The sequence below is a fragment of the Rosa chinensis genome, chromosome 1 (assembly GCF_002994745.2).
Source record: "Rosa chinensis cultivar Old Blush chromosome 1, RchiOBHm-V2, whole genome shotgun sequence".
Lineage (NCBI taxonomy): Eukaryota > Viridiplantae > Streptophyta > Magnoliopsida > Rosales > Rosaceae > Rosa > Rosa chinensis.
This window is the reverse complement of record NC_037088.1, coordinates 43,950,760-43,971,557: the sequence shown is the minus strand read 5'-3', so window position 1 is coordinate 43,971,557 and position 20,798 is coordinate 43,950,760. Positions and strand designations below refer to the sequence as shown.

Sequence of the window (20,798 nt, the reverse complement as noted above, 5' to 3'; positions counted from 1 at the left end):
CTTGAACATGAACATCATCGATAGCGCCAATACAATCCTACAAATTAGTGAAAAGTACTGTTATAACAATAAATTTGATCAAGCTTGTTCCACTTGATACTCTGCCTGGTAAAGAAACGTACATCTTATATCAGCTGTAATGCAAATTCTTCACATCCCATGGGAAGAAGTGAAAGCTTTGATATATTGATAAGTTGAAAATTCGAGATCTCAAAATTGCAAGATAATACAATCAGAGAGTCATATACGAAAATCTAAAATCTAAATTCTCAACATCACCTCATAAAATTAGTAAGGTGAAATTTTATGATGTCGGTAATTATTAAGGACCTCGAGAATAATTATTGAAATTTTTCATAAGGTGAAATCCTTGATTTAAGAGTGTGATAATAAAATAGACGACACGACGAGTTCGTGAAAATTTTTAGGGAATTTTTTGGACACCTGAACTATTTATTAAGAATTTCCGAAATTTGGAAATCATGGAAATTCATTTTAGATAAAAAGAAAATGTCTTGATGTGATTTGAACCGTTGAAATTAGCACCGCTTGATCTGAGCCGTTGAAAATCATTCAAAGGAGACTATATAAGGCCCAGATTGTATCTAACGACCCAGAACTATCGAGAAGGTTTTAGAACGCTCGACCCGTTTTGGCGACCCGGCGATCGGCGACGATGGCCCTACCGGAACTCCCTTGTCCGACGACTTCATGGCGGCACACCGGTCACGTTCGACGCGTCTTGTAGTCATGGTTCCACCTGTGGTCATGGATCGTCCATGCATGGAGCGAGGAGAGATAATCGAAGCCGGAAAGCTTCAAGTCTTCTGGCGGTTTCGAAGCTTTTTCCGGCGATCATCGGCAATGCAAGAGGTATGGAAATGGGTCCTCTCGTCATGCTCTACATCTTGATATAATTAGTTTCTGTTTTCGATTGAGTTTTGAACGAATGTTGTTTTTGGGAGGTTTCGGATACAGCCGCTGTTACGATTTCTGGCAGCAGTTCTGGAGTCTCTTGCCTCTTCTCCGACGTTCTCAACACTGTTGCACCTGGTCAAGCTTAATCCATTGAATGGATGGATTGATTGATTGATTTGAAAGAATTGGAATAGGTGAAGTTTTGGAGATGATGAACAACGAGGGAACTTTCCTCGGGTTGCCGTGTTCTTGGTCGGAGAATTGCTAAGGGGAGAGAAGAATCGTTGAGACAGTAGAGAAGGAAAGGATGTTGGCGAAGGAAGAGTGCATTGAGTTCGACAGAACAGAAGGAATGGTGGTGTAAAACTCATAAAAGCACAAGGAAAATTTTGGGAGTTCATTAAATTTCATTAAGTCTCCGCATTCTTGGGTTGATCCCTGCAGAAGCAGAATTCCAAAGCTCCTCAAAGTAGCTTTTCTATTTCCGTTGTTTTGAGAATCGCTTCTGACCAAAAGCAGTCTTTGGAAGGTTTACCAAACATCTCAAAAGCAGTTCTAAAAGCATTCCCAAACTAAGCTTAAGGCCCAGTTTGGGATTGCTTTTGAGCCCAAAAGTGCTTTTACAATTTAGTAGGGGTGTTTGGTAAAGTACAGAAATTGCTTTTGGGGTGGAAGCGCTTCCGGTGGCAGCGAAAAATGAGAAGCAGCACTGAGAGTGCTTTTCATTTTTGCTTCAGCGAAAACCATCTCGAGGAAGCGGTACAATTAAATGATTTTTCTATAAGAGAGTTTCTATTGGGACCTCCAAATCTGCTCACTTGACCTCACTCTATTATGAATTATTAAATGACATATATAACCTATTATAAAATGACTATTAAAGACAATAATATACCAAAAAATATTATATTTATTTTATGTATATTTCCAATTTAATAATATCAGATTGTATATCTTATTATTTTTCTTATCTGTTTTCACTTTCCAATTTTACTCATATATATTTAATAAGAATTAAAAATATGATTAAGATCATGTGACATAAAAATGTATGATATATATGTTGAACGCATATTGGTGAGGGAAAACAAAATAAATCCTCTTATGATTTATGACCTGAATCTAAGTCAATCCATTATATTTGCAAAAAAATAATAATAAAAAAATAAAAAAATTTAAATAATTAATCATGTGGTACCAAAAATACAGAAGAAAAAAAAACAATAAAAAACAAATGATTTTTTCATTTTTTTGTTGCACAGCTAAAATAGAAAAAAAAACATAATAGTTCATGACATTTTCTTATTGATTAGACATTAATTTTTGAAACTCAAGTTTGATTACGAAATGTATATTTAGTTAAGATTTATAGAGTGATTAAATTATTGAAATAACTAAATTTTTTATTTTAAAGATAATAATTTGTTTGCAAATTATATGAGTGAGGTTATTTGAGGAAGTTTAGTGAGGTTTAGTGAGTAAATTTAGTATTTGAAAATTTGATAAGAGGTGTAAAAAGCATAGAGGTCAAGTGAGTAAATTTGGAGGTTCCAATAGAAAAACTCAATGCTCTCTTCTTTCTCTGCTCTCTCTGTTGTCCCTCTTCCTCTCTCTCCTAGCCTGTCAACTACAACCTCTTTTCCGTCTTATCGGTTAGAAGTATTACCATGTATGTGTTGATCTGCAGGTTTTTCTTTCTCAATCGATATATTGAAGTAATACTTTGTTTGAATTTCTGGGTACCAGTCTCTTTCCTTCTTTCCATACTTCTATCAATTTAAGCAATTTGTAAATTAATTGATCCTCTCTCTACACAATCTGCAAATTCATCCCATCTCTCTACGCAATTCACCCAAAGAACTGAGGAACCATTAATCAAATTCCTAGCAAATTTAGGATTCCCGGTAATAAATAGAGCCAAATCCTTTAATGGGAAAAGGTTTTGGCCATTTTCCACCGTACAATTCCAATAGTTACCTGTTCTTGGTAGCTCATGAATTGAAATGGGTGCTGGCAAATGATTAGAAATGGGTCCTAAGCATGGATATTGGCCAGAAAGAGATGGGGAGGAAAGAAAACTCTTCATTAATGTTCATTATCATTTTAAACGAATATAAAACAAATTTAGTCCAATTACATTATATTTTCATGACACCGTAATGCTAAAATTAAGATATACTCGAAATGTAATTTTTCTTTGTTTGGTTTTACTTTAAGACATTTTTTGGCCCAAAAAAAGAGAGAGGAAGAAATACTTCATAAAAAATAGAAATTGAGGGTAGTTTAATTTGAGTTGAGATTACACAAGACTGATATAAATATATTTTCAACATATTAAGCGTTCATGTCCACTTTGGTGATTATACACAACCACAATTTTTTTTACTAACGGTTTACCAAACACCTAAAACAGCTTTTCATCCTCACAACACTTTTGAAAAAAAATTTACCAAACACTTAACTGATTTTGCCCACAGCAAAAGCAAAAGCAATTCTACCCACAGCACAGCAATGTCAAACTGGGCCTAAGTATCATCCCCCATAGCAGCTTCCTTTCCTGTAGCATTCAGTAGTATACAAATAGGGTCGCTGAGGAATCTAATATGATTTGTGTGGTTCATATCTTCATGAGACTTGAACCTCATGAACAAAGTGACTTGAGGTATAAGTTAGCCCTGTTTCTTTCTTTTTTCTGATTTTCAAGAGCATTAATCCCACCTTAAATGATCCGAAAGGACATAAAATACCGGAAGTTGTTTCACAGAATCTTGAAATGCCCCACATCTTATAGAAAGGGGTTAACTCGAGTGTATGCCTCTAAAAGACGTACACTTGGAAGAATGCTTTTTGGTGTTGCAAAACAATACATACCAAGTTACTGTTGCTTATCAACATACCGTTCCGTTCACTTGTTCAGTTACTTGCTTACTCAGTGAATTTGAATTCAATTGTGGAGAATAACAGTTAATTGCTTACTCAGTGAATTTGAATTCAATTGTGGAGAATAATGAAGCTGTTAGAATGAATTTATTTATCTCACAATTCTCCACCATCTATTGCCATCCATATTCTCTAAGTTGGTGAATGAACTTTGATTTTGTGAAAAATTATTCCCTATAGCTAGACACAGTTTATTTGGCTGGACTACATTCTCACTTTCTCAGTTAATATATGGAATTCCGTATCTAATAACTTTCACTTAATTGTCATTAGAGTCCGACGTAGTAAAGTGTAACACAGTTTGTTTTTGAAGGAAAAGTCTTGTGTGACTAATTATGATTAAGGAGGGGACCCTGAACTATTAAGGATTATGGTCAAAGTAATTAAGGGAGAAGCTTTTGCTTTTAATCATCATCACCTTCATTATAAATCTAGTCTAGTCCTTAGTTCCTCGGAGGAGAAATGGAACAAAGTACCATTTGGTCTTCAAAAAAGGGGAAGCTTTTGCTTTTAAATTTTAATAATCATCATCTTCATTATAAATCTAGTCCTTAATTCCTTGGAGGAGAAATGGAACAAAGCACCATTTGGTCTTCAAAGTGTCAATCATTACAATATAAAATATCGAAAATAATAACAATTAAGATGAAGACCTACACCGAAGGTTTTATCAATTTTGACAAGGACTTTAGCTATCTATGCTTACGGTAAATAAAGAGCATGAAAAAATTATAGCGCATGTTTAACATATGATATACATTAGTAGTGTTATTATCATCCTTTATTGGTATATAGGATAAGAAAAAAATGTTTAGGTTACTCTCTCTGAGAGGTGGGTGGAGGCCATGGCCTCCTGGCGGCGGCTCTGCAAATTGGACTAGAGGAGATGGGATTTTCCTCTCATCTGGTCGACGGGAGATTGAAGGTGGCGGGGTTCTTCGCTGTCGGCTTCTCAAAATTTTGCTTCTTGTTTTCTTGTTCGGGGTCATCTGCTTTGGCAGTAGTGATGGTAATCCTGGGTGGCGCGAGGCAGTGGCGTTGGGTTGTGATTAGGGCAGTCACTCAGTCGGTTCGAATCGGTTATAGGTATTACCAACTTCAAAACCAAAGCTTTCGGTTTCAAAACTGAGCTACCAATTACCAACCAAAATTTTCAGTTTTTAATTATATCTACCAAATTCGGTATTTCGGTTTTCGGTATTACCAACTTTAGAACAACTAATTCTTTATAATATAAATTAGAATGAACATTTGAATTTTATAGTCATAAACTTTATATTCATCTACTAATTATAGCTTTCTTTTGTATATATGACATCAAGTTTTAGCAATTTGCAATAAAATTAGGTTATTTAACCATCTTTGACTAGGTTACTTAAAATACATGTACTATTAATGTAGTATATGTAGTAATGTTCATACCATTATAAAAGTTTTTATGTTTATTTCTTAATATACATGTATATGTATTGAAAACTGTAGTATATAAATCTAATATTTAGATAATCGGTAAATTCGGTATTTACCAAAACCAAACCAACTTTTTCGGTAATTTTCAATTTCGGTTTTATCGGTCTCGGTTACCAAAAAGTCGGTTTACCAAACCTAAAACATCGGTTGGTATTTGGTCGGTTTGGTAATTACCAAACCAAGTGGCAGCCCTAGTTGTGATCCTGGGCTATCTGGATCGGTGCCGGTCTTGGGGTCTCGACGCTTGGTGCCACCTGAGCAAGAAGATCTGGCGCCTGCGATAGGCTGGGGTGTGGACTGATGCTCTGGGCGGTGGCCTAGGGTGGGTTCTCGATTTCTGCTGATGGTGGTCGAGGTTTGCGACGACGTTGCCGATGTCAACTACCTTGGACTGAGGTTGACTGCAGCGAAGGTTGCGATGGGCTGTTGGGTCAGATATTTTCGAGCGCCGTCGTTGAAGGGAGGCAGACTGGTGGTTGGCGGCTGATGGATGGGGTGCCCAAGTGGATGGGTGGCCTCATCAATTCCAGCTGGGCTTGGTACTCTATTGGGCTTCCTTCTGCTAGGGTTTCTTGTTTGGGTCTGGGCCTATTTCTTTGGCCATTTTATTTATCTTTTACTATTATTATATTGTAAGGACTCCGTCTCCTCTGGGGAAGGAGTTCATAGGGTCTCTCTGAGAATATATCGCCAAAAATGTCTGTAGCATCTGTGCCCCTTTGATTTTCATGGATGTTTTAGGGTAGTTTTGGTTGACGTCATGATCTTTAAAAAGGTTGAATTACTTAGATAGTGACTCTTTTGACAGTCCCACAGGGATGGGTCATTATGTGTAATTTTGCTGATCAATGCAATGAGTTGACAATTCTAAAAAAAAAAAAAAAAATCGATGCTTACGGTAATAATTAAATTACAAATTCCAACCGAGAAGTTTTAAATACACATCCCTAATTGCTTAATACACACTCCATACTTAATACACCACCCATTTAATTTCTCATTCTAATATTTTACTAAATACACAACCCAAATTACCTAAAATATCCTTAATCTCAATTATGAAATCCTACTTTTTGACTATATTAAGGTTACTATTTAATATGATTAGTATATTCTAGTATATTGACGGTTTGTAAATGACCATATTGATTACTTGTGTTAGTTATTGAGAAATCCATAAAGATTTATTATTGTTCCCTTTAAATAGATGCATATAAATAGGTTTTGTGTTATTTGAGCTCTCATCCACCAAACGCCATGTTCAAGTATAAAATTATGAGTTGAACATTCAATCAAAACTATATCAATAGTTTCTCCACAGTGGTGGAACTAAAAAGTTGTCATTAGAAGGGCCAAACAAATGAATAATTACAAAAAAATTTCACCGGAGATTTTTTTATTAGAAAATAAATTGATTAATCACAACTCTTAGAACAAAAAAGAAAATTAACTAAAAAATTGGAGTAAAGTGATATGTTTTAAAAACATTTAATGTCATTGATCTTGGAATTCTAAATATTATGGTTTCTAACCTCATTTAATTACAATTTATTTAAGAAAAAATTAAATTAGATAGTTTCTAATTTTATTCTTGTATTAAATTGGGATGCCATGTATAGAAATTTATTGTGTATATCTAACTATTTATACATAAATAGAATAATATAAGGAAAATATGACTATTTTTTTCCCTCTTCTAATGCATAGATGTTTGTTTTGGTCATTTAACCTACCTACAAAATCTAATTTGAAATATAAAATAATATGGATGTGTATTAAGTGATTAGGGTTGTGTATTTAAAATTTCTCATTCCAACCTAGGTGAAATGTAAATCGTAAGTACTGTAGTATTCCAGAATTTCCTTTTATTTTAAGTTATGTAGTTTACCAAAAAAAAGAAATGGTTTTTACTTATTTTTGGATATAGAACTTATGGAAGTTGAAAAATATAAGGACAGAATGTGTTTTCTGGAAAATAGGGATTGCAATGCACAGATCAATCCTTACTGGGCAGCAAAAACCAAAATTAATAAACAGAATACCAGATTTTGGTTACGCAGTGAAAACCTCAAATATGAGATCAAAAACACTGCGGGGCTCTTACTCTTAAGAACCCAAAATAAGAATTAACTTATGATGAAGGATATGTTCTTTTCAAAATTGAATAGCACTAGCTCGGCTACAATGATTAGACAAAAGCTAATACAAACTTTGTCTTCCGTCTTGAACTCCTTCACTTGAACGATCACCAAATATCGTTGTTCTTTCTTCACAGCCTCTCTACTGATCTCAAGAGAATTTATGCATATGAAAACATGATCAAGAACACTTATACATGGACCAAGTGTCTTTGATTCTTATGAAGACTCAAACTTAGACTCACAAGCAAGACTCACAAAACCTACTTGCGTTTAAGACCTCTCTCTCTATCAACGTCTCTTCTTTTTATATATCCAAAGGGAGGTCGTGCAATGCACCAGCAAAACAGAATTTTACCCTAATTTCACTTCAACAAGGAAACTATCTTTTGTGTTAAAGATAACCAATTAAAGACACCCAACCCTAAAATACTTAGGAAATCAATTACACAATTTTGTAAACAGAAAAATGTCTTTAAATAAGGAATATTAAACCCCAATGATACTTTCCTAGACCAACCACTAATCTACCATGTATGCATGGATGCAATTACCTGAGATTCTCTTGGATCAGCCTGGAAGATACTTCACCGCTTTGTATGGGAATGCTAATATACCAAGTTGGTCAAAACTTGTACCTACAATCTCTCCCCCTTTGGCATTCCTATACAAAACACATCTAATCAACGCAAACTCCCCTTCAACAAGTACAGGAGAGACATCACAATTTATCATCCATACTTTTCTTGAAACACTTATCACACAATTGGTAAAATACACAAGATAGAATAATGTTAAACCTGTTTAAACAAAGCATGTAAATCCAACAGATCACACATCACATTTAACATCATATTTCTCCCCCTTTTTGAATAGGGATGCCAAAGGACTAGGGGCGGTCATCCCTAAGTGCGCGAATAGTGGACCTCAATTGCACCCAATGGAAAGAAAGTAATCATGCAAATTCCAAAGAAGATAGAACTCATGGATGTGGCCAAGTACTGAAACTCCCCCTTAATAGATTATATCATGAATATATCAGGGGATATATCAGAGATATTGGGGGATATATCAGAAATATCGCAGATATTTAAAACTTTGGGTTAAACATGTCGCGCAACATTATTCTGGTTGAGGGCTTGGTGAGTTAGGTGATTCTGACTTCTGAGGCCGTGGACTCTGGAATACATGATTCTGGTTGCCTGTATTTTTCCCTAAGTGTCCACTAGGCAAAGCTTGTTGAGTTGACACTTGTTGAACTAACTGCTATCGCGACTCTAAGAAAGACTGTTGTTGACTTAGAGAATGAACAGTCGTGGCTGGTCTCATCGGCAATGGTGCAGCCTATCCAGTTGGAGGTGGTACTGGTTGTAATTGACTGCTTTGACCTTGCTCCAAAGACCAATTTCTATTGCCTTCATTCTGACTGCTCTGCGACACCTGTGTTCCTGTTCCAGTTTGAACCTCACATAGCCAAGCATTCATCATATCAGACTGGATTCCCATGCTGAGGTTAAGTTTCCCAAAACTATTTTCAAGATTGTGATCGAGCTTAGTGAAACAATTTTCAAGACTTCGGCCCAACCGGCCAATGCCGTCTTCAATGTTATCAAGATCATGGTTAAGACTCTGCCAAGATACAACGGCCGCAGTGGTTGCAAGTGTGCTTGTAGGTACTGGTTCATACAATGGATTAAATCCTGATGGCTATGGAGTTTGTCATGTACCAACCATTGCAGATGCATTAAGCGGCTCATATAACGGATTATAGCCTGGAGAGAACCACCAAGGGAATGATCCAGTACTGGCTGTAGCTGCATGGCACACTAACTGACTCATAAGGAGGGGTATACCTTGGTGGTAGGCCTTATGGATAAGTTACAGGATCATACGGTCGAGTACCAGCCACAGTTGTAACATCAACTCGGTTTGTTGTCCCTAAGATTTGTACAATATGTGACTGCGGCTGTTGACTGAAAGATGGATGACTCGCTATAATGGAGGCTGACACTACCGTGGCTGTCGTAACGACTGATGATGCAGGATGTGCCATGACTCCACTCGTAGAGATCCCACTTGTCGTCGAAGCTGATGGTTGAACTGATGTCATTGGGAGACTTGACATGGGCACAATAAGATCTCTAGAGGTAGCTGATCTGTTTGGACAAAAAGAAGAGGTGTGGCCTTGTTGCCTACACCTGTAACAATGATTCCCTCGAGACTTGGCGTAGGGATTTCGTAACATTCACCGAGTGTGGTCCCACTGGGCGTGCCAAAAGATGTTCTCTCAAAAATCATCTCGGCCGCGTGTTACTGGGCGGAGGGCTTCTTTGGCTTACACGTGTCCTTCTAGAGTGGTGACGTGTGCGCGGGCGTGCCAACTCGTGGCCGATAGGAGAAGCAAGGTTTTGTTATAGATTGTAGATCTTGCGCTTATTTGACTTCTGATTAGTTGATTGTGGGTCGAAGAAGGATCGATCTCGGCCGCGGGGTTCTCTATGCCTTGAATGCAAGGACTTTAGCATGGATCGGCCTTACCTAGCCGCAGTGCTGTGTAACTCGGTGATTGAGGTGAAAGTGAAGTGATGATGATTCTTTTTGTGATTTTGTATTTTGTATAAAGTAAATAACGTAAAGTAAACAACACGAAATAAATAACATAAACGAAAGTGTAGGTAAAGACAAAGTAAAGTGCAGGAAAGATAAATACCGGTAAAGAAAGCGATAAGATAAACAAGTAAAGATTGATAAGTGTAGCTAAATTGTTGAATTATATTGAGATAAAATTTAAGTAATTGCGTAGAGCGTTTGGTCAAGGACCTCTAACAATGAAACCTATGGTCCTTTTTATAGTGAAACTAAACTACTGAATGAATGAAAAGAAGCAATCTCAACCTTTGACAGCTAAGACCGCATTGATTACAAATAGAACAGTATTCATGTTTGTGACATCGTTATCAATGATTGATTCTTTCAAGAGAACAGTATTCATCTCAATCAGGTCTTGTAACTGATGATTGACAACAACACATTCTGATGCTCATTCAACCTCTTTGATGTGCCGTGGCTGATGATTGACAACAACACATTCTGATGCTCATTCGCCCAAACTTCGGTAATGTTCCTCCTGACAATCAACCTCTTTGATGTGCCGTGGCTAATTAGCCGCGGTCATTCATTACGACTTGTGGGTCCGCGGTCATTCATTATGCCTTGTGATTCATTTGGTCTCTCCCGATCTAATAACGACTCTCTGCACACGTTATCTTCGATTATAAATTTGACAATAAACATTTAATGTGCCACGGCTAATTGAGAATTAACTTTGTAAATCTTTAATGTGCTGCGGCTAATTAGCCGCGGATATTCATTACGCTTTGTGGGTCGGGCCCACCTATCTGCCACGTGAGCCTTGCCAAATATTGATTCAAACAGGTACATCCACTATGATCGCAAAAAACATGATCAATGATATCAAGCTTCTTGCAAGCATCTTGAAATAACTTCTTTAGTGGAACCTCAATTAAGCGAACCATTAATGTTGCCATAATAAACTGCAAAAGAATACCCAATTGTAAAAATTGAAAAAGCACAAACTTGCATGCAATCTTCTTATATAGATGCAGATTTTTCTTTCAAACGGAGTATTTGGGAGTGATATTTGTGTGAAAATTCTTTAATGTACCGACGGTATAAGTGATTCAACATTTATAAGATGATCTCAACTCTTGTTATTTATAATCAACTTTTTTTTTTAATAACTAAAAGTGTATTTGATGTAATCCAACCACACATTCATGTTGGTGCAAATGCACGTCGGTGCTCTGAATCATCCCTCATATTTGTGAGCCAAACATTTGCTCAACTTTCTTCTCTAGGAAGCCACTTTGCTCAACCTTTTTCTTCTCCAGGGAGGCAGTTTGCTCTACCATTTCTTCTCTAAGAAGCCGTCACCTTGCTCTACCTTTCTTTTCAGAGCCATCTTGCTCAACCTCCATGTTGGAGTCACTTTTTTTTTTCTCCCATATTTTCTTTCTCGATCCCTTACTTCCTCTTCTTCTTTTTTCTGCCGACTTTTTTTGTCTCCTTTGTTTTCTTCACTTCTTCACTTATCCCCTCTATCTTTCATTTTTCTTCTCCCTCTTTCTCTCTTCACTTCTTCTCACTTCTTCCATCTCTGATTTTCTCTTCACGTTTTTTTTTTCACCTCTTCTAACTCTCTGTTTTTTTTCTTCCTTCTCCATCTTTTCTCACCTCTTTTATCTCTCAATTTTCTTTTCCCTCTTTCTTTCTTCTTCTTTCACATCTCTTCTTCTTCTCTTCTTTCCATCTCTTCATTTCTTCACATCACTCTTCTTCTCTCCTTCCTTTCTTCTTCTCTTTCTCTTCTTCTCTTTCTCTTCTTCCTTCTTCTCTTTTCTTCACATCCCTCTTTTTCTCTCTCACATCTTTTCTTTCTCTTCTTCTCATCTCTTCCCATCTTTTCTTTCTTTGCTCCGTCTTTTTTAACGTTTCCTTCTCCCTTTTTTTTCACCTCAACTACACATTTGCAACACATATTTTTCCTGTTTTTGCCATATGTACCTCTCACCATCATCATAATCGTAGCAAACAAACATTCAACAATCGTAGCGCCACTCACCAAAGATATCATAGAATTTTATGAATCATGCCCAAGGATTGAGTCAGGAGCTCTGATACCACTTGTTGGAAGACTTGTTGGCTTAGTAATTATGGAAGTTTTTATCATGGTATCAGAATGAATTATCCCACGTATATGTCTTGAAAATTAGCCACACGTGCGGGGGCGTGTTGAGAGTATAGAAAATGGGGACATTGTCTATAGGTTTATAAGGGTTTAGGCAACTCTATCTATTTTCAATTAGTTTTGAATGTGAACACCAGATTGTTAATTAGACTTGATTACCTCCAAATTCATATTTTTGAGATGCATGGAAAAAATAACAAACTTCCAACATAGTTTAATTCTAACTCAATTCCATACACACACTAGTAGCTGGACAAGTTATTTCGAAATTCAATTGCAGACTATATCAACACACGTTTTCCATTTTAACCAATCCAAATTAGGGATATCATATTGAATTTCCTTCATTCCATATTGGAAGAAAAAGAAGAGCAGGTATTTTATCAATGAATAATGCTAGGTGAGTTAAGGCAATGTGTTACAAATTAACCATGAGAGTCAGTGAATTACGTACCACTTACCACCAGTAAAACCACAACCAGTAATCAGGAGTTGAGAAAAGGATTAATATCATTGATATGTCATGTATTGAGTTTGATCCCGTAGAAATAGTTTGCGAGAGGGAGGGAGGGGGGAAAGAGGTGGCAGCAGTCCATGTAAACTAACCACCACAGAACTGTATATTGCGAGTCAGCAAAAGCTCAAGTGAAGAGAAATTTACATGCCTATTGCTGATAATCTACATCAAGTTTCAAGTGAGATTGATCGGGTCAATAATCATGAATCAATTCAGATCTTTTTGGTTGATACAATGTAAGAAATCATCAAAATTAGGAATAACGCCAAAGATTGACATATAGAGAATTATCAAAACCTAGATGTTACTTAAGTTTAAGTACTGTTAAGCTAATACATACATTCCAAGGACACACATTGCATGAGTTACGAACAATGCAATTAACAACATGTTTAAGTTCCTAATTAATTAAGCTTCAGTAAACTTTTAGGTCATGATGTTGAAAGAAGAAAGCAAGAGGACAGAACATATAGAATATTGATAGTTTGTACTTCAAAGAAAAAGCATAATGATGAGCTAGCTTATCATGATAATCGAACTGGAAAGGCATTCTATTAACTATATATATATATATATGAATGATCTCAAGAACAGTAGCAAAACATGCATGGCCTAATAATAACTCCTCCAACTCTAAGTCACAATTAACATACATTCAGGACAATTTAAAAAATTGTAGACATGAATTAATCCATAAAAGGGCTCTATCTATATCCAGCTACATGCTTGTTTCTGTACATGTGTGTTATCTAAATTTACTTTAAGACGAAATAATATATCATTAACAATGATGAGTTTTAATATGTGTATACACAAATGCAAAGTGTAAGGAACATTAACTAAAGACAGATTCCTTCCTTGAAGAATCTGATGTGCCATAGAGTAAAATCCAACTAATGCCTGCTCAGTTGAGTAAAAGAAGAGATGTAAAAGAGAGACATTCACCAAAATGGGTGAAGAGAATCTGGAAAATGTATGAAGGGCAGAAACAATCCAAAGAATCAAAAATAGGATATGTTGGTTTTGGTGTGGAATTGCAGTAGTAGAGCTAGCTAGCTAGGGTTTCGAGCTTGGAGCATCCTTATCAGAAAATCAAGACAAAACCGATTTACTTTTTCTCCTTTATAATATTTACTGACCTTTAACTTTCTCTCTGCTTCATTCACTGCATCACTTTTACTTCTCGATCTGGTGCCAATGAGACAGAAGAGAGCGACAGAGAGAGGAGAGAGGGAGAGAGAGAGGGAGAGAGAGAGAGAGAGAGAGTTTAACGCTTCCTTGGTTGAGGCCTCTGTTTTGTTGTTTGTTGCCTCGAAAAGGAGCTTTTACAGAGAGCACTGCACGTGTTACCCAATACCCAAAGCCCATCTTCCCTCCATAATATTATAAACCCTAATGATATCCAGTCACAGAGAAAAAGAGGGAGAAAGCCCTAGCTAGGTAGCTAATTATTAAGCCCCCATAATTAAGGCATCTCTCTTCTCTTGAAGAAAAAGACGTTTCCGTTTCCAACCAGACCTTGAAACAGTCACTAAAACTTAAATGTAAGCAACAAAACGGCTTCTTTATTTTAACTTCAGCGCAGCAACAAAGATAACTGCAAACAATGTTGACAATGAAGATGATTGATGATTTGAAAAAAAAAAAAGTCAAGGCAGTTGAAGAAGAAGAAGAAGAAGAAGAAGAAGATGATGGTAAAATAGACTAAAGCTACAAAATTTAAATTAAGAACTATTTATTATTCAAAAATACTGTAATTAAAGGGTCTTGTAACATAGACTAAAGCCGTATGATTTCCTGTTAATTAACTGCCGAAGTACAATGAAAGAAATGAACAGAAAGAAAGACGGAAAATTAGTACTGAAATCCAATGCCAACCTTTGAAACTTGTTGATAGCTGCTGCTTCATCTCTAAGCTACAATATCACTTTGCGGTGAATTCAAAGTAAACTATTCATGATCCATCCAGTAAAACCAACCCACCAAAACTCATGATCTCTTTTGTACATCCAGCTAGCTAGCTTCTTCAAATATCAAACCCCCATCAACGAACAATTAACACCTTTCAACTAATCAATGAAACATAAAACTAATTTTTATAGAAGAAAAAAAGAGAAGGCTGTTTAATTTGAAAGAAAAGAAGGACAAGGAGTGAGTTCGAATTGAAATCAAAACACAGTGAGTGATGATAGTGATCTTCAATAAGGAGGGCGAGCTGTGCCCCAATATGCCTCAGCGGGCAATTGAACCGAATTTAGAAGATTTTGCTGCATCCCATGAAAGAGTGAGGAAGAAGGTGATGAGTTATTAGCATCTTGCAACATCTGCTGCTGCTGCTGCTGTACTAGTTGAACTTGTGACTGTTGCTGGTGCTCTCCTCCGCCAATTCCTGGGGAGCCAAGGGGCCCGCTTCCAGGCATAGGCGTCACCGCCGTGGCCTCCTCCTCCTCCAGGGGCAGTCTCTCGTAGGCAGCATTACCGAAGCTCGCTGCCATAATGACCACAGGGCCGGACGCTAGGAGCGGGCCCACGACGCTGCCTCCGACTACCTGTCCCTGCCCGCCAGCCAGGTAAATGGTGAGTCCTGACGCAGCGGGCGGAGCAGGTGGGGGCAGGAATGATCCTGAAAGGGAAAGAATTTCGAACCTACCGTGGAGGGTGACCACGGCGCCGGGCGAAGCTGGCTGGCGGAGGGTTACATTGGTGACGGTGCCGCTGCCGCTGAGAATGCAAACGCCTCTTTGTCTCCGGCGGGCGAAGGTGGAGATGGAGTCCATGATGTCGCAGCCGTTGGCGACCTCCATGACGTGAGACCGCAACGCGTTGGCGCTGTCGCGCGTGATGATGATTGGGGGTTTGGCCTTGTTCTTGGAGCCAGCGGGTCGGCCACGAGGTCGTCTCGTGATCTCGCCGCCTTCTCCGCTAGTGGACCCACCAAGCTGGTCCTTGCCTTCCAGCGAGTTCGTGGTGGTGGCGCCGGAGGTGTTCTCGTCCCGATCGCGCTTGATTCCGCGGTGGTGGTTTAAGCCGGAGCTGTTCTGCTCGTCTTCGGAATTCTGGTGGTGGAGGAGGTGAGGGTGGTGTTGGAACTGATGATGAGGGTGATTTAGATGAAGATCTCTCGTCAAAAACGGAGGCGGAAGTGGTCTGCCGTGTGCTGCAACCGGATCCATATCTAACTTCTATTTTTTCAACAAAATAATCTCCAAGTAGTAGGTAGCTTGATTTTGCTTGTCTCTGTTGCTCTGTTTACTTCACCGAACTGACGAAATCAAAAGCACCCACCAAGTTGATAGACCATGCCTGCTCCTGTTCTTCCGATTACTTCTCTATGCATCACGAGCATGATAAGTTGGGCTTTGATTAAGAGTTTGGGGGAGGAAATGATGAAGAAAAACTGGGTGAAAGAGAGGAGCTAGGAGAAGTGAGAATTAGAAAGGGTGATGTTTAGTGAGGTTTACTGTTTGGGGGATTGATTGATTGATTGAATTGGACTTTTTGGGGTTTTGGGACTGAAGACTTTGAGGGAGAGAGAGTGGGTACTATTAGTACTTTGGCTTTTGAGTACTTATGGTGTATTTGGGTGTGTTGTTATTGGGTGAAGGTGGAAGGTGTCTGGGATTAATATTTAGGGTTAGGTCTGAGGAATTAAAATCGATGGGATTGGATTGAATGATAGGTTGAGATACCATTTGAGGCTTCGAATTTTGATTTGGTTTTAAGACAGCGTGCGCATGGCGGTGTGTGGGTCCCACCTTCCTCCTCTCCCTTTGTCTCTCACCCGATTCCTCCCTCTTATCGATGGATCCCACCACCCTGCTCCCTCTCCATTAATCTCTCGCTAATTACTTTATTGTTTTTTTTTTTTTAGCTGCAAAGTATTTGTCCTCTTTATTAATTACTTTATTAGTTAACTTCATGTCTTTTCACTCTTTTGTGTAGGAGCTAAAGCAGCTCATAATTATAATTAAAAAATAATTAATTGAATAAGTAATTAGAAACCTAGCTAGCTAGCTTCACTGTTCACTCATGAGTATAATTTTATTGCGCTACGACATCACACTTTAAATTTACTAGTGCATCAGGGTTTTCCTGCTGCACATTTCAGTTCGATCTCTTTCTTACCAAGATTTAATTAAGTACTAGGTTAAACAATTAATTAGTCAGCAGCTTCCTTTAAATTGTTGAAAAGAAATATTAACATTTGATTCTTGATAATGACTTTTCTATCTGCAAAACTGAAAATCCACAAAACTTTAGGCCTCAGTTTCATCGATCAGTACTACTTTAAAAACAAAAGATTGAATATATGTGATAATATTTCATCGATCATGTTTGGACCTTTCTTCTCAATTCTCACTGCAATGATCTTCTGCATGAATCTGTTCATACCTTATATTTTCTATATCTCAAAGCTCTTACTGTTCGATACAGAACTATGTTAATTAATATGGAATGAGAAACACATGCCTAATACAAGAACACATGCATATATAAGCTGGTTAATTTCTTCACTACTTAACTGAAGCTTAATTATCTTACCCATGTCAGCTTTGTACCCAACAGAGTAAAGCCTGCAGAAAAAACAATGCTAGCTAGCTAGCTAGCTATTGCTCCTAACCTTCGCAATGCGCTTAATCTTCTTCCCCTAATTCCTTAACTGTTAGACATTTAGGCCTAGCCTACTATATGCAAAAACTGGTACTTGTATAGTTTAGTGCTAAGCCTGTGCAGATCCGTAACTACTAGTGCAGTATCATAATGGAACGAAGAGAGTACTGGTAGTACTAGAGGCTTCTGCTGCATCTGCGAGCATGTGAGTCTGTGACACAAGGCAGGAAGAAGAGGGCGGGGTGGTTTTGTCATTTTGCGGGTCATGGGAAATTGGCGCGGGGCCCCATCCCGAACAGTTCGGGTCAGGGCAGTCAGGGCGTGTCTTAAGGGCGACTCTCCCTCTCTCTTTTCCCTTTCTTAAAGGCTTTTAATTTCGATTTGCTCTGCATGTTCTAGGGTTTTGGGGTTTGATCATGATGATGATCGTTTGTGGGGGCAGCCGGCCGTTCGATTTTGCTTTGTTTTGTGGTGGCGTGGCACTCCCCCCGCTCCTTCCCACTCTCTATCTTATCTCCATCAACTTGCATTTCCCATTACCTCAAAACCACATCACGGCATCACCTAGTGAGCTAGTCATCTAACTTGGGCATCTAACTTGACATGGTTATTATCATACGATTCTGTCATTAGGTTCAATTTGATTAAATTTAGTCCTAATCCTTCATACATGTGGGGTACGTGCGTCCGTATGTGTGTACAATTTTGTCTTATGGCTATCGTGTCCATAATGTCTACATCCGGTTGTTTGAATACGATTCTGTTTTAATAGTTAAGATGCATTTTCATTTTCACATTAAGCAACGCTGTAAAAATCAATAAAATCTGTCTAAAAACAAAGTTAGAAGTTATAAATTTAAGGGGCTCGTTTGGCCATAATAAGCTATATTTATCTATAATTAAGTGGATTAAAACCATAAATTCAGTGCGGTTTAGGTCATAATAAGTTATATTCATCTATAATGAAGTGGATTAAAACTATAGACTCAATGCGGTTTAATTAAGGTGCTCGATTTAGCTGAACCACGACCGAGGATAGGGTACACATCGCTCCATCCTCAAATGCATTGTTTTAGGGGTTAGTTCTTAATAGTTGAGCATTAGCTGTGAGTGTGCTACAGTACATATGCAATAGGGAAACTATGATCGTCAACTCCAAATAACAACTAAAAGTTCAAAAAAAAAAAAAAAACATATGGTTGACTTGTAGCTTTGGATTAAATTCTACCTGAGACCGTTTGGATAAGTTCGATTAGTTTGAGTTCCCTTAAACCTCAATTAAAGGAGACTTTTTGATGTATTATTGGTATATCTATATCTTTGTGTGATTAAGCATTCAAATCTTTCTGATACATGACCTCTCAAATTAATTTGCAAGCGCAATCGAATTAGGATCTATAAGAAAACGTTCGGCAGCCATGAGTACAACTCCGAGTATTGGTTTCCTCGTCGGTGATGATATCATTTCCAGCTAGCCAGTTAGCTGGTCTTGCTTTAAGTTCAACTTTTCTCTAGCGGAATATATGGAAACTAGTAAACCACCTTCCAACCAAAGTAATGTCCCATCCTTCATGCCTCTCGACATACATACAACTCGTGCAATGACTTCTGTTTTTGTTTTTATTTGCGCATAATAGGATAACTTAATTAATTTAAATCTCCCATAATTTCCTCACTTGTCTATTACCAAATGATACGTGGCATTATTCTCTCTTTTGTAATTGGGAGGTTATGAGTTCAACTCATGAAAAATTAGTTATTGATATAATAAAAAAAAAAATCTCACTTAATTCCTCCATGCTTGGGCGAATGTATGGAGCCTCTTGATGGTTAGGGTAAAGAATCTAAAGGTTTAAGGTCAACTACAAATGTTGAGTGCTACTCTCTTGTAGGGCTGTCAATTCCGACACGACCTGATAACAGTTCTCGAAACTCGCACGAAATAAAGCGGGTTGAACCCGCACGATTAAAAAGCTAGTCGGCCGTGGGTCAACCCGCCATGACCCATTTAATAAATGGGACGTCCACGGGTCAACCCGCCAACACGAAGTGAACCCGTATAACCCGATTATACTATACTTCTTCTTGAAATTTTGGACATTGGAAGTATTTGATCATATGATTAGTCAATTTGAAATATTTTGCTTTTATAATTATTGGATTTAATTATTTATGAATATATATAATTATTTATATTCTTCGTCTTGTGGAGTTTTTAATGAATTTAATTAATTTATACATTTTTTTAGTTAAATGGGTCGCATTGTTAACCCTTAAATGGGCCATTTTGTCTAAAACGACACGACATATTTGTTAAGTGGGTTGGAAACGGGTAACCCGTTTAATAAATAGGTTGAGTTTGAGTTTAAATTTTTGACACGATTATTAAATGGGTTGGGTTTGGGTTTGTATCTTGCGACACGACAAATATCTTAACCCGACACGACCCATTGATAGCCCTACTCTCTTGGAAGATTTTTGTTTGCCCTCTGTGAAGTCTTTGAATCTTTTTATTGAATAGGTAGCAAGTACAAAAGAAAGAGAGAAGGTTGATTGATAACAGAGTCTGTATTGTATCCGCCAGCCCTTGTAGGATTTGTACATTTTGGGTTAGATTTCTTCATAGTTAAACTTGATTTTGGTGGTTAATTCTTAAAGTTACAATTATTCGTATAAGAGGGAGGATTTAGAGCACTGACGTGCATTTGCACCAACATCTTACATTAAATACTTTTTTGGTTGTTAAAAAAAATAATGATTATAAATACCAAGAGTTGAGATTATCTTATAAATATTAAGTCACTAGCATCGTCGGTGCATAGAAAAGTTTCTAATCGTATAATTATTCATAGTTATATGTTCCAACTCAAAATATTTATTTTCATCATCGATTTAAATTCAATAATGATTGACAAAGTTTCTCCAGTAACTATTTAGAAGAACATCAAATTAATGTTTTTTTTCCTTTTGGTCCTTTCAATATTTAGGAAAATATATAACAAAATTATTGGGTGAAATTATAATTCATGTCTTTCAATTTCATTGTTTACATATATTGCAATAGCCAGCATGCGGCCGATCGAACATAAATGATATACATAAGGATCGACATGGATGCAGTTTGACTGCATCGTCAATGGTGCTATTGTAGTTTGAATGGCAAACCACAGCGTGTGGGCGTGAATGAATCAAATCCAATCAATGAATGCTAGAGAGAAAGAGAAAGGTGGTTTTGAGTGCTGTGAGAGAGAGAAAGAGAGAGCTGCGACCTTTCTATGTGCTTAAGTGGTATACCATATGGTAGAATGGAATGAAACCCCTTCCACATCTCACGTTGGTTTGATTTTCAGTTTGGAGAAAGTTCGAGCAGAAGAAGATCAGTGGATAGATAGAGTCATAGAGACTAGGAGTGGTGTCATACTGTGTGGGGTGTTAC

At 37.5% G+C, this 20,798-nt stretch overlaps 1 protein-coding gene and 1 long non-coding RNA gene across 2 annotated transcripts; one reads left to right on the top strand and one right to left on the bottom strand.

The window, feature by feature from the left end:
• The first annotated feature begins 576 nt into the window (after positions 1-576).
• On the top strand, positions 577-1,727 carry LOC121051027. Its single transcript, XR_005804857.1, has 2 exons — positions 577-873; positions 966-1,727. It is a non-coding gene; the product is annotated as an uncharacterized LOC121051027 (long non-coding RNA).
• A 13,094-nt stretch (positions 1,728-14,821) lies between these two features.
• LOC112173672 (AT-hook motif nuclear-localized protein 22) lies at positions 14,822-16,430 on the bottom strand. Its single transcript, XM_024311357.2, has one exon. It carries the CDS (start codon positions 15,922-15,924, stop codon positions 14,950-14,952), a length of 975 nt encoding a protein of 324 aa, XP_024167125.1. The 5' UTR covers positions 15,925-16,430; the 3' UTR covers positions 14,822-14,949.
• Positions 16,431-20,798: the final 4,368 nt, after the last annotated feature.

Coding starts and splice junctions, on each gene's coding strand:
- LOC112173672 (XM_024311357.2), bottom strand. CDS start 15,924: ATGGATCCGGTTGCAGCACACGGCAGACCACTTCCGCCTCCGTTTTTG.